Below are 15,111 nucleotides of genomic sequence, written 5' to 3'. Positions count from 1 at the left end.
GTGTTCCGGCGCATTGGAGGGGACGGCGCCCAGAGACCGCGTCACCCGGTCACATGATCCGGTCATGTGGCCGGAAATGTAACCAGGGCGACGCGTCCCGCATGAGAGCACCTCCACACCGAGACACCACAGCGCACGCGCAGCCATGCGCTCCACAGGTGCTTTGTAATGGTAATCTACCTTTAATATACGCCGAGCAATCTCATTTTCTATTTGATTTACCTCTATTGTTATGTAGTTATAGAAAAGAATATAGAGCTCAGTCATGAACAATACAATAACTAATGCTCAACCATGATATTATAAAAAATGACTCAATATGTGTATTAACGGGTCATGTATAATGAAACGGAATATACGGTACATATATCCTGAAACAAAGTGCCTAGTGCTTCATGTGAAAAAATTTATCATCTCTAAATTCATAAATAGATAATTATATGACACTATAACATCATTAATATTACAATATCAATAAATATACATACAAAAACATATACAATAATATATGATAAATAATACATCTTAAACATATATTAACAAAAATAAAAACTATATAGAAAATAGTGAAAATCATCAATCATTACTTAAATATCATAAGGATTAAGGTATATGTGATATACTCAATAATGGTGCTAAATATTAATTTAATACTACCAAATAACAGCTGAAAGAAGAATAATAATACTAAGTGCTGACATAATAAAAAGACAGGAAAATACATGATATTCAGAATAACTAGATTTTAACATATGATCCGATGAGTGAAGAGGTCCATATTCTAAAAATTCTGATCCTTATAAAGTAGTGACCTTCAAGGATCCAAAAAGGTAGTCCCAACGATATATCATATACTCAAACGCTCAGCTTGTAGTTAACTACTATAAGGAAACAAACAGATAAATAAATGCCAAATAATTAACATAAATTATTTATTTAAAAATACCCATTATTGCAGATTAAAATTCGCGCTACTCAGGAAAGGATTTGAAACTCAAGAATTCGTTTAAACTTTGGGGGCAACAGAATCCAGAACTACCATCCACTTAGTTTCTCTCTTCAACAATTCCTTCTTAGGCCGGCGTCACACTAGCGAGTTTTACGGACGTATGAGCGTAGAAAATACGTCCAGAAAATACGCATTGCACACGGCCCAATGATTCTCTATGGGGCAGCTCCTATCTGCCGTATATTATGCACACGTAATATACGGTATGTTACGGGCGTAGAAATTCGCAGCATGCTGCGTTTGTCAGCGTATTGCGCAAAAAATACGCCAATGAAAGTCTATGGGGGTGAAAAAATTACAGATTACACACGGACCATGCGTGTGACTTGCGAGAAATACGCAGCGGTATTCTATAGAAAAGCCGGCAATTCAGTGCGGTGTACAGTAAAATCACACTGACAGGTTAGAATAGAATAGGTAGAATAAATGTGTACACATAGAATATATATATATATATATTTAATTCAGCGCTAGATAGCAGAAAAGCCGGTAATTCAATTGCCGGCTTTTCCTATCTCCTTCACAAACCCGACAGGATATGAGACATGGTTTACATACAGTAAACCATCTCATATCCCTTCTTTTATTACATATTCCTCTTTAGTAATGTAAGAAGTGTCTTTGTGTCAAATTTGGGGTCTCTATTAAATTAAAGGGTTAAATCCCAGAAAAAATTGGCTTGGGCTCCCACGCAATTTTCTCCGCCAGAGTGGGAAAGCCAGTGACTGAGGGCAGATATTAATAGCCTAGAGAGGGACCATGGTTATTGCCCCCCCCCCCCCCGGCTAAAAACATTTGCCCCCAGCCACCCCAGAAAAGGCACATCTGGAAGATGCGCCTATTCTGGCACTTAGCCTCTCTCTTCCCACTCCCGTGTAGCAGTGGGATATGGGGTAATGAAGGGTTAATGTCACATGGTGTTTTAATATTTTATTATACTCTTAATCCACCTGAAGACCCTTGTCACCTGAAACAAAGTTAAAAAAACAAACAATATTCCATACCTTCCGTCATTACAGTCTTGTCCCACGCTGTAAATCCATCTGAAGGGGTTAAATAATTTTACACCCAGGAGCTCTGCTAATTCAGCTGTGCTCCTGACTGTAAAACTTGGTGAATGAATGGAATGCAGGGGAATGTACTGTATTTACCTCGAGTCGCGGTGATGCGCCCTCTGCTGGATGAACTCATTAACTCGAGCGTGGGAAAATATTCTGAAAAGTTAACCCTTCAGGTGCTGCACAGGAATTAATACAAAGTCAAATGAAAACCAAATTGAAAATTTTACTCTAAATGTTGTGTTGCCCCAATTTTTTCACTTTCACAAGAAATAGCACAACAAAATGGACCTCTAAATTTGTTATATGGTTTCTTCTGTGTCCGGATACCCATACCTCACATGTGGTCAGAAAGCTTTGCTCAGACAAATGGCAGTGCTCGGAAGGGAAGGAGCACCATTTAAATTTTGGAATACAATTTTGGCTGAAATAGATTGTGCACATTATGTCGGATTTGCAGAGCCCCAAGGGTGCCTAAACATGAAGTGACCTCATTTTGGAGACAGCACCACTCAAGGATTTTAACTAGAGTTATAGTGAGCATTTTGAACTCACAAGAGACAACACACAGAATTTTTTAACATTAGGTCGTCTTATTGAAAATTTAATTTTTTTTCACAAAACTGTTGCTTTAGCCCCAAATTTCTCACTTTTACAAGAAGTAACACCAGAAATTGGATCCTACAGTTTGACTACACCACTTAAGGATTTTATCTAGAGTTATAGTGAGCATTTTAATCTCACAGGAACTACACAGAATATAACATTAGGTCATCATATTGGAAATGTTCATTTTTTCTATGAAAATGTTGCTTTAGCCCTACATTTTTCATGTTTGCAAGCGGTAACTTACAAAAGTATACTGCAAAGTTTGCCATCCACTTGAGAATGGCGATACCCCACATGTAGTCAAAAAGTTCTGTTTGGACACACGGAAGGGCTCGGAAAGGAAGAAGTGACATTTGGTACTTGGAATGTAAATTTGTCTGGAATGGATTGTGGACACCATGTCTCATTTACAGAGCCCCTGAGGTAACAAAACATCAGAAACCCCCACAAGGGCCCCCATTTTGGAAATTAGACCAATCAAGGAATTCACCTAGGGGTGGGTTGAACTTGTTAGGGTATGTTTCCATGTTCAGTATTAGGCAGCGCTTTGGACGCAGCACATGTCCGCTGCGTCCAAAGCGCTGCCGGCTTTTGAACACAGGTGATTTCGCATGTGTTCATTGAACCGCGCGGAATCACCGCGTCCTATACACTGGACTGTGATATTTATCTTGTGGAGACAGAGGGTCTCCGCAAGATAAATTGACATGCTGCAGTCTGGAAAGATACGCCACATGTCCGTATACGCAGGGAAGCGTCCCTGCACGCATAGTGGAGATGGGATTTCTTCAAATCCCATCCACTATACTGTAACATCTGGCCGCTGCGGGTTTGACGCTGCAGATGACCGCAGAGTCAAACCCGCCGCGTTCACTGAACATGAAAACATGGAAACATACCCTGAAACATTTAGGTGCTTCATAAAACTTTTTATAATGTGGATGTGAAAACAAAAATTTGTTTTTTTTTCAGCCAAAATGTTGTTTTAGCCCCCATATTTGTAATTTTCATAATGAATAATAGGAAAAACTGCCCCCATAATTTGTTAGACAATTTCTTCCGACCATGCTGACACCCCCCATGTGGTCAAAAACTGCTGCTTGAGCACATGGCAGAGCTCGGAAGGGAAAAAGCGCTATTTGATTTTTGGAATGTAAATTTATCTGGAACAGATTGTGAATTCCATGTTACATTTGCAGAGGCCCTGACAGTAAAAAAAAAACAAAAAAACACACAAATGACCCCATTTTGGAAACATTTGGAATTCCTCAAGGAATTCATCTACGATTGTTCTGAGCATCATCAACCTACAGATGATTCACAAAACTTTACAAAATTTTGATGTGAAAACAAATTTTTTTTCCACTAAAATACTTTAATTTAGCATCAAATTTCTACAAGAGATAATTGTCAAAACTTGACCCCACAGTTTATTATGCAATTTTACTGACTTTGGCAGTACCCCATATGTAGTTGTACATTACTGTATCAGCATGTGGCAGGCATCAGATGGGAAGGAGCGCTACTTGGGTTTTAGAATGCAGATTCCGTTTGAATAGATTGTGGGCTCTGCTATCCGAGCCCCTGAGATGCCAAAATAGCAACAATCCTCACATGTGATACTATATTGAAAACTTCACTGGTTAAAGAATTTATATAGGGGTGTAGTAAGTATTTTGAACCCACAGGTGACTCACAGAATTTTATAACATTGGGAGGTGGATATATAACATTTTAGTGGTAAAAATGTAAATTTTTAAATGTATCACTTACACAAGGATGAATAGCTGAAACCGGACCTCACAATTTATTGCGCAAGTTTTGCCAAATGTGGTAATGCCCTACAGTATATGCCATCAGAAACTACTGTTTGGCCACATGTCAAGGCTGAGAAGGAGTAGTACTTGGCTTTTATAGCGCTAGAATCAGTAGCTTAGCTACAGGGGTGTTAGTGGGGGCAGCCACCCTATGCCCGCGATCTGAGGGGTCCACCCGAAGCTACACTACTGTACCTGTATCGGCTCTGTGGCAGAGCAGGGAGACTACTTCCTTGCACTGCTACTCAGCTGCTCTGGGGCTCTTGAGCAGAAGGGGGGAGCTGCTGCTAGAACCGGGCCCCTGCCCATCATTCCAAGTTCAACTGTATCGGCTGGATGCCATTACAGATGAAAGCGATGATGAGACAGGAAGCAACAAACTCCCTCTCCCATTATTTTCTCTGCATCTGACGTCAATGATGCAAATACTTACAAGGGGTGCGATGATGTCACTACATGGTGTCCAATGTGCTGAGATGAGCACTCGATTGGAGCATCGGGGTAACGCGGAGGAGAGGTGAGCATTGTAATTATTTTTATGGTCCATTATACTGTATGGAGGCCTAATGAGAGTGCATGATACAATATAGAGGCTTATGGGGAATGCCTTATACTATATAGAGGCCACATATACTATATATGTGGAGTGTATTATACTATATGAAGACCTATGGGGAGTGCATTATAGTATATGGAGGCCTATGGGAAGTGCATTATACTGTGTGGAGGCCTATGGGGAGTGCATTATACAATTTGGAGGCCTATTGAGAGTTCATTATACTATATGGAAGCCCAGTATTGTGCACTGTGAAGTCCCCAGCGCTGTCCTGCTCCCAACTCACTGCTTCTGGGTTCTGCCTCAGCCACCATTTCGCCCCGGTACTGGGGGCATCTGCCCAAGCTATAAGCTGCCACATTCTAGGGCTACCTGTTTTCTTCCCTTCTTTCCTACTGCTGTGCTGGCTTCTGCTTTTCTGGTCTTGCTGTGGATGGCTGGGCTCTCTTCTCTTAGTCAAACAACGCTGTGTGGTAGCTGCTTATGTCCTGGGCACTTAAGCTCGTGTGGACTGTCTGGGTGCTCGGGCCCTTCTGACTTAATCAGGAAACATTCCCTCTCTAACTTCAGCTGACCCCTCCTACATTAACTAGTAATACAATGCTCAAAAAAATAAAGGGAACACTAAAATCCCACATCCTAGATATCACTGAAAGAAATATTCCAGTTGTAAATCTTTATTCATTACATAATGGAATGTGTTGAAAACAATAAAACATAAAAATGATCAACGTAAATCACAACAAATATCCCACGGAGGTCTGGAGTTGGAATGATGCTCAAAATCAAAGTGGAAAATGAAGTTACAGGCTGATCCAACTTCAGTGGAAATGCATCAAAACATGGAAATGATCTTCAGTTGTGTGTGTGGCCTCCACATGCCTGTATGATCTCCCTACAATACCTGGGCATGCTCCTGATGAGGCAGCGGATTGTCTCCTGAGGGATCTCCTCCCAGACCTGGACTAAAGCATCCACCAACTCCTGGACAGTCTGTGGTGCAATGTGAGGTTGGTGGATGATGCGAGACATGATGTCCCAGATGTGTTCAATCGGATTCAGGTCTGGGTAACGGGCGGGCCAGTCCATAGCTTCAATGCCTTCATCTTGCAGGAACTGCTGACACCCTCCAGCCACATGAGGTCTGGCATTGCCCTGCATTAGGAGGAACCCAGGGCCAAACGCACCAGCATATGGTCTCACAAGGAGTTTGAGGATTTAATCTCAGTACCTAATAGCAGTCAGGCCACCTCTGGTGAGCACATGGCGGGCTGTGCTGCCTTTCAAAGAAATGCCACCCCACACCATAACTGACCCACTGACAAACCAGTCATGCTGAAGGATGTTGCAGGCAGCAAATACCAAGCGTCCTGAATGGTGTTGGGCACAACGCCCATCTGTGGACGTCGGGCACTCAGACCATCCTCATGGAGCCTGTTTCCAACCAATTGTGCAGACATATGCACATTTGTGGCCTGCTGGAGGTCATTTTACAAAGCTCTGGCAGTGCTCCTCCTGTTCCTCCTTGCACAAAGGCTGAGGTAGCAGTCCTGCTGCTGGCTTGTTGCCCTCCTACGGCCCCCTCCATGTCTCCTGGTGTACTGGCCTCTCTCCTGGTAGCGCCTCCTGCCTCTGGACACTATGCTGACAGACACAGCAAACCTTCTTGCCACAGCCCGCATTGATGTGCCATCCTGGATGAGCTGCACTACCTGAGCAACTTGTGTGGGTTGTAGAGTCCATCTCATGCTACCATGAGTGTGAAAGCACAACCAACATTCAAAAATGACCAAAACATCAGCCAGAAAGCATTGGTACTGAGATGTGGTCTGTGGTCCCCACCTGCAGAACCACTCCTTTATTGAGTGTGTCTTAATAATTGCCAATAATTTCCATCTGTTGTCTGTTCCATTTGCACAACAGCATGTCTAATTGATTGTCAGTGTTGCTTCCTAAGTGGACAGTTTGATTTCACAGAAGTTTGATTTACTTGGAGTAATATTCTGTTTAAGTGTTCCCTTAGTTTTTTTGAGCAGTGTATGTACACTGATCCACAACCATTCTAACCTAGGTGTACCAAAATGCCCCATCTAGTGGCCAAACTCCAGTACTACCTTGTCCCTATATAACAGGCACACCAAATAGCAATACATACTGTACATTTAGCAGAACAAGACATGGTAATACACCTGTTCATGTAGCAGTACCATTATATAAGGGGTGATAATACACTAAACCATGTAGCAATACCATCATGTGTTAACCTATTATCACATTTATGGATCTTCTAACAGTGAACCTGCAGAACCACGACAACGAACCTCCCAAGGGTGAGCTGGCCTGGTCGACCACCCCCAATACAGGGAGCGTTAGGGGTAGGCCCAAGAGAGAATATTGCCGCAGAAGCTGATACCTGGGAACAGGAAGTAGAAGAGGAAAGATGCGGAAGTGGCGAAAGCGGAGACACAGGACAGAGTGACAATGACAGAAACCCAGAGTGGACTGGATATGGTGGACGTCCAGGACAGATAGGGTATGGCGGAGACACAGAATGGGCAGGATATGGCGGACAGACTGGATATGGCAGAAACACAGGACGGGCAGGATATGGCGGAAAGACTGATATGGCGGAAACACAGGACCAGCAGGATATGGCGGAGACACTGGTCAAACAGGATATGGCGGAGACACTGGACAAGCAGGATATGGCGGATGACCAGGACTGACAGGGTAAGGCGTAGACACAGGACGGACAGAGTATCGCCCTGGAGAGAACAAAGCACAGAGTGACCTGGGTCAAGTGAGACAAATGACAATCAGGCAAGGAGCAGAGGAAGGAGATACCTTAAATAGACCGAGTGCTGCAGAACTTCCGGGTCGAGATCCTCCAGAGTCATAGAGAGCATTGGAAGGAAGTGCACGTGCGCAAAAGGAGTTGGAGAGAGGAGTGCGCACGTGCACCCGATGGGAGCCAGGAACCGGCGGCGAGACTGGAGGAGTAGAGACCGGAGGGCGCGCGCACACCGCAGGAGCGCGCCGGGTCGGGTAAGTATGTCTGCGAACAGAAAGGTGAGTGGCAGGCGCAGCAGCAGGAGCAGCGGCAGACGCGGTGGCGCGAAGAGGCGCCGTGACACCTATACACATACACTGAAAACATACGGCAACAGGACGAGAAGGTAAGACAAAGGCAATAACATGTTTTATCATACTCTCTACATTCCCCCTTCCCCTTAATGTGGCCATCCCTGACCAAGCACTGCATAAACCTTTGTTATTTACATGTAATACTCCATGCAGGGAGGTAACGGTTAAGCGAGGAAGAACATATATAGTATCAAGTCAATAACAAAAGAGTCCTTGCTCTTTAAATTAACTACCTGGCTCACAGTCCTCCAGGTTATGTCAATTTGACTATATTTTTTTTTTAAAGGGAAAAGTTTCCCTCCCTTCCTTTGCAAAAAGTACATCTTTAGAAAGTGTGCGTGGGTTGCCTGGTCCAGGAACACAGTCTGTTGCTACAGCCACATGTTGTCCATTAGTCCAGGGACCCAATTTTCATTAAGGGTAAAGTTCCGCTATCCAGCAGAAAGGGCGCAACAGGCGCAACAAAACAAAATAAAACAAACTGACTCATGATGGGGGCCCACATACAGCAACATCCACACTTTGGGCTGCCCCTTCCATATTTTACCATCATTTGGGTGCTGCAAGGCTCCTTTGCCCTCCAAGACGCAAAACAGTCCCGCTTACTTCAAGTCACAGGTGCAACATGCACAAATTTTCTCCATAGAGTGCAACGGGTACTAACAACAAGTTTTAGGCTAGGTTCCCATTGCGTTAATGGGAACGCGCTAACGGACAGCGTTGCACGGCGAAATTAACGCCGTGCAACGCGTCTGTTAGCGCGTCCATTCACGGCAATGGGAACGCGCAGCACTAGCGCGTGCCATGTTCGGCACACGCTGCTTGCAGCGTCCGAGGCGCGCCCGCGGTCCGTTCCCCGCTCTCGCAGATCGGGGATCTGCGCGAGCGGGGACGTTACCGCGACCCCGTGATGCGGCCCATTAAAAACATTGCGTTAGCGCAATCCGCTAGCGCTAGCGCTAAACGGATTGCACTAACGCAATGTGACCCTAGCCTTAAAGAGAGAACAAAAATCCGAAGTACATATTGTGAGAAGCGAGGTCTGGCCAGATTACTGCCAACCATCCCCGGACTCAGAAAATCAGCTCCAAAAATAACATAGTTTTTTTGAGGAGAAAAATACGGAGCATCGATGAACATAAATATCAAAAAATATTTTTATTCCATAAATAGTTCATAGTCGGACGTAAAGTTCAATAACAATTAGCATTACATAGTAACATATACAAGATGCATGCCGAAAAAAATGCTGAAAAAACCCCCATCCCCAAACCCACACATGATGCTCCCACAATGGGAAGCAGAAAGAAGCCCCCCCCCCAATGATCACACGTAATAAAGTGCTGTATGCAAGAAAGGCCGCAATGGGCCTGGCCCAAAAGAGACACCAGTCTACCAAACAAATATCCATAAATAGGACTCCATAACATCACCACTGGGTACGGTGGTTGGTATAGGTGCAGGTAACGCGCGTCGGGGTCTACCTCCTGGCTGTCTCACCACCTTGGCCCCGTTATTGGTAAGCCCTGCCCCCTATTTATGGACACAGCAGTAAGCCAGCACAGTATATCCCCCACACACAGCAGTAAGCCTGCACAGTACACCCACCACAGCAGTAAGCCTGCACAGTATATTCCCCCACACACAGCAGTAGGCCAGCACAGTATATTCCCCCACATACTATGATGTCTCCCAGAGTATATTCCCCCGCATACAGTAGGATACTCAAACAGCCCCCCACACAGTATGATGTCACCGTGGAGTCCACAGAACCTGATGATCCTACAATAGGATGGTATCCACAGCTCCCCAAAACATTGTACTTAAGCTCAAGACAGCAGGCGTGATGTAGTGATGTCACTGCACCTTCTGCGCTAACATGCACAGGCAGAATTGTGGTACAGGTCTATCATTGTGTTCAACGGTATCTGCATCCAAAGGGGAAAAGGGGAAACGGTTCCCCTAGTTCATGGTCCCAATAGTGGCCATGTGGTCTGCTCAATAATTCACATCCTAATTACAGGTCACAACATTTATCTCTCCCTGACAGTAGTATCCGAAGTATTAGTTAAGCACCACATTGCCATGCACCACAAGGCAACCTAAAGAAGGGGAGGTGCCGGGTGTGGATTACAACTTTATTTCCGTGGAAGCATTTATGGAATTAGAGAAAAGTGGAGCCTTATTGGAGAGCGGTACTTTTGAGGGTGAGTTTGGAAAGCTACGATCATTTTAATAAAGAAGCTAAATAATATATAATGGTCCTCTTTCATGAATGTTAGTGCAAATATGTATCAACCAAGGAGACACCATCTCTTTCCATTACAAACTTATGCAGTCAGCTGATTATACCATTTGCTTTGCGCTATTTTCCAGAAAACGGTCTACTCTGATAGCACCTGGAAACCAGAGAGGTGACCTTCCAAAGACCATTCTAGCTCTGAGAAACCACTGATGTAGATCACCTAGACCTCTATTCCATTAAACCTCATGTAATGCGTTTTGTTTAGCTTTTCTCTACAGGATCAGCGCAGTGAGAAGGGCTTCCTTACATAATATAACTCCTTTACATAGAAGCATTTTGATGTATCATAAGAATATTTGAAATCTTTTGTAAACTACCTTTTCTTTGAATGGTCTTTAGGCTATGTGCACATGTTGCGGATTTTGCTGCGGATCCGCAGCGGATCTGCAGCTGCGGGTCCGCAGCAGCTTTCCATGCATTTACAGTACAATGTAAACCTATGGGAAACACAATCCGCAGTGCCCATGCTGCAGAAAAAAAACGCGCAGAAACGGTGCGGGTTACATTCCGCAGCATGTCAATTCTTTGTGCGGATTCCGCAACGGTTTACACCTGCTCCATAATAGGAATCCGCAGGTAAAATCTGCACAAAATCCGCATAAAATCCACGGTAAATCCGCAGTAAATCCGCAGGTAAAACGCAGTGTCTTACCTGTGGATTTCTCAAATCCACTGCGGAAAAATAACCAGAGCTCAAAACTACGTGTGCACATACCCTTAAAGCCTGTAGACTGTGAGCCCTCGCGGGCAGGGAACTCTCTCCCTCTGTACCTGTTAGTGCCTTGTTTTTTTACTCATGTTTATTGTATTTGTCTATATTTGCCCCCTTTTCACATATAAAGTGACATGGAATAAATGGCGCTATAAAAATGTATAATAATAATAATGCATAGAAATATGAGCCATAAACCTAATTTATGTAAGTGACAACATCAGAGAGAAAATACTCCCTAATAAACTTGAAATTATTAGTTTTACAAGTAACAATGCCTTATTTTTTGGAGAATTAACAGGTGGTTAGTTCTAGGTGACAGCTATAAAATTGTAAATAATTGTGGCTTCTAATCCACAACTGCAGTGTTACGAGGCAGCAATAACCACAGTGGGTTAGTTTAAAAGTAGTGTTTGCTCTATAATCCAACACACTTCTTGCTATTCAGAGACATCTAAATAGTTTACCTTTTAAGAAACGAAAATGAATGGTGTGGGAAATACCCCAGTTGTCAAGTCCCTGTGTGTTTAGTCTCCCTCCGCAGCCATCAGTAGACATATAATTACCATGGCATTAATGATGGCAACTGTACAGGATCCTGGAGGCAGTAAAAGCACAGCTGTGAATAGCTAGGAATGCTGTCAAGCAGACCGTGCAATAGGGAACCACAATGTGTTCATTGCAGGTTAAAAGAGTACAAGGAAGGAATTATACAGTAAACATAAGTCATAAAAGTACTACATTTCCAGTACTATTGTGTAAATGGTGTTGAGCAAGAATCAACATTCATCCATTATACCCTACAAGACACTTTATTGATTTATGACATCCAGCAAATAACCTAGCTAGCACAAAGCATAAAAATGTAATTCTCTTAATTCTCTTGTTGTATTGTCTCAGAAAAGTCTGCACTTAGTAAGGGAATAAATTACAGCTTAGTAGAGTTGAGCGAATTTTTCAAAATTTGGTTCCGATTATGATCGGTGTCGAATATTTTTTTTGGCAATATTTGCCGAACATCAGTCTAGTCAATGGGAGTGGAAATAAATGAATATGTTTGGAACCGATCATCAAACATAAACTCTGCACGAGTAGGGTACCAATATGGCACAAATATGGCAAATTCAGATTCGGCGACTGATTCCGAACATATTTGCTCAGCTCTACAGCTTAGAAGGGTTCACAGTCACGGTCACAGCATCCTTACTGCATCCTACTATAATGCTGTAGAATCTTTCAGTTACATAAATGAACCTGTATAAATGTATTTTTAAACTCGAAATACTTTTTTTTGCTTTATTTGAAAATTCCCTATTGTAATCCCGAAATAGTTCCTTCCTATATCTGTTTTCTTACTTTACTTTCGATGTTTTTCCGTTTGAGTCCCAGATTTATTGGGGATTCTCAAATGGGACGTCAGATGGATGGCCCTGCAGTCCCTCCCTCACAGATTAGATCACCCCCTCTGAAACAGCATGTCATCAGGGGGCGGCAGTGATAAAAGTCGTGGGAATGACTGCAACGCGCCCCCCTCCATGACAATCTGTTTCAGGGTAATGATAGAAGCTTGTATGTCGATCTATGCTGTGATTTCCATAATTAGATGATTTTTCCTTTTGAACATGGCAGACCCAGACGCCTCCAGTTTCCATAGCAACCTCTTCCTCTGTGAAAAATCTCATATGCCGTGGTTGGTTTTGTCTGTGGCAGCTGAAGGGTTAAACTACTGGGATTTGAGCGAACTGTAGCCCTAGCAGCTGCAGAAGGAGCACAACATTTCAATGCCTGGGGCGAATATGTACGTCTTGATGCAGAGACTTGCTTGCTACCAAGATGTACCTTGACAGGAAGGAGTTAGACCCCTTCTTCAGTAGTAAAATAAGGGTATATCCTCCAAGCCCCATTTATGTTCCTCAGCCTGGGATTCCGTGCACATATTGTACATTGGTGCTTGAAAGTTTACAAACCCTTCACAATTCTTCATATTTCTGCATAAGTTTGACCTAAAGTTACTCTGAAATGTAGATAAAGAGGACCAAACAAAACAAAGGAGTGAAAAATATTAGACTTATTGTTTTAAATTAGGAAAATAATCCAAGATCACATGTCTGTGAACACCAAAAGTATGTCATGCTTTAGGATTATCAGATAATTTGAAGGTTAATTCACAGTCTGGTGTTTTCAGTCAATGGGATGACAATCAGGTGTGAGTGGGCAAGCTAATCTTCACACCATACATGTCTTGCAACTGACTCAGCTAGGTTGGGCTTGGCTCTCTTTCCCTATGAGTGTCGCCATTTGTTGTGCTCCATGTTGGGTATTACAAGTTACCCACCATATTTCAGGGAAGTTATCTCCCTAGACCTCTTAATGGGACTATGTCAGCACAGAATGACTGTTCAAACCAAGTACAGGCACTCTGTGATTCATGGCGGGACCAATCATTTATGGACAAGCGCTTCTCACTAAATTAGAATATCATCAAAAAATTTAATTTATTTCAGTTCTTCAATGGAAAAAGTGAAACTTGTTTATTATATAGAGTCATTACAAACAAAGTGATCTATTTCAAGTGTTTATTTTTGTTAATGTTGATGATTATGGCTTACAGCCAATGAAAATCCAAACATCATTATCCCAGTAATGCTTGGTTTTCACCCATCTCCACCCTTCTCTGGCCCTATGGAGCCAGTGCTGTCAATTAAAGAAGAAGGGGGGGTGGATATTGAGGAAAAGCAAGCAGGTGAGAAGGTGTATTTAAATGATTGGCCCCACTTTGAAGCAATGAGCAATGGAGTCCCTTTAAGGCCCAGTTAAAGACACACATCTTGATATTGAGACTTTAGAGTTCAGCTCTTGCTTGGAACACTAGTCTATCTGTTCACTTCTTGCAAAATTCCTGTATTGCTTCAGTCCTGCTGGTTAAACCTCTGGTAGCCACCTTCTGGGTAACCCATTGGTTGCAGAAAGCATAACGAATTGTTATTGCACTCTGATTATATTGTGCATTCATCTTTGCTTCAGAAAAGTAATTTCCCTCTTCATCCATCCTCCTGATTCTGTGGTTTCCAGTGTGTCCAATTACTCACTATCCATCCATGCGACCTCCAGTCTGCTGTGTCTAAGCCCTGGCTTCTTGTGTCCACCCTTATTTCTGGCTTTGTGGATCCAGCTCACCAGGTAAGCTTAAACAGACTGTCAGCACAGGATAACTATTCAAATGTCCCACCACACGGTGCTTGATGGCGGAGCCTATCCAATACACCTTCCTACCTGCTTATTTTCCATCGATCTCCACACTTTCCTGTCTCTATGAAGCCGGAGCTGTCAATCAAAGAAGGGGCGGAGACTGAGGAAAATCAAGCCTGCGGGAAAGTTTATTTAAATGACTGGCCCCGCTGTGAAGCCCTAAGCAGCAGGACATTGTCAGCGCAGGATGACTTTTCAAGCTGAGTCCCTTTAACAACATGAGCCAGGCTCAGAAAAAGCGTGACTCTCATGTAAAATGGCTGTTAGCCATAATAGTCTCCACATTCTCTATTTTTTTGAAAATACAATAAAGTGATATTTTAAGAGTGGTGAGTGCCCCGTTTTTATACTGTATTTACATCTGTCTATGAGTCTCAACAGAACGTGGGTCATGCAGGAAGTCAATGACCCAAAGCATGCAAGAGAACATGGATCATGCAGGAAGACAATGACCCAAAGCATGCAAGATAACATGGGTCATGCAGCAAGGCAATGACCCAAAGCATACAAGAGAACGTGGGTCATGCAGCAAGACAATGACCCAAAGCATGCAAGGGATCATGGGTCATGCAGGAAGACAATGACCGAAAGCACACAAGAGAACTTGGGTCATGCAGGAAAACAATGACCAAAAGTATACAAGAGAACGTGG

General features: G+C 43.2%; 1 protein-coding gene across 2 annotated transcripts in view; it reads right to left on the bottom strand.

Annotated features, from left to right (window-relative positions):
• CCDC3 (coiled-coil domain containing 3) overlaps positions 1-15,111 on the bottom strand; it is a 108,115-nt gene that overhangs the window by 46,720 nt on the left and 46,284 nt on the right. Inside the window, exon 3 of one of the 2 annotated variants that reach the window (XM_069765210.1) lies at positions 13,050-13,224. The exons of the other annotated variant lie outside the window; for it this stretch is intronic. Coding sequence (XP_069621311.1) covers positions 13,078-13,224 — 147 coding nt within the window. The 3' untranslated portion in view covers positions 13,050-13,077. The remainder of the gene's footprint in view (positions 1-13,049; positions 13,225-15,111) is intronic. 2 annotated transcript variants of the gene reach the window in all.

The sequence above is a fragment of the Ranitomeya imitator genome, chromosome 4 (assembly GCF_032444005.1).
Source record: "Ranitomeya imitator isolate aRanImi1 chromosome 4, aRanImi1.pri, whole genome shotgun sequence".
NCBI classification, from domain to species: Eukaryota; Metazoa; Chordata; class Amphibia; order Anura; family Dendrobatidae; genus Ranitomeya; species Ranitomeya imitator.
This window is presented reverse-complemented; position numbering and strand designations above follow the sequence as displayed.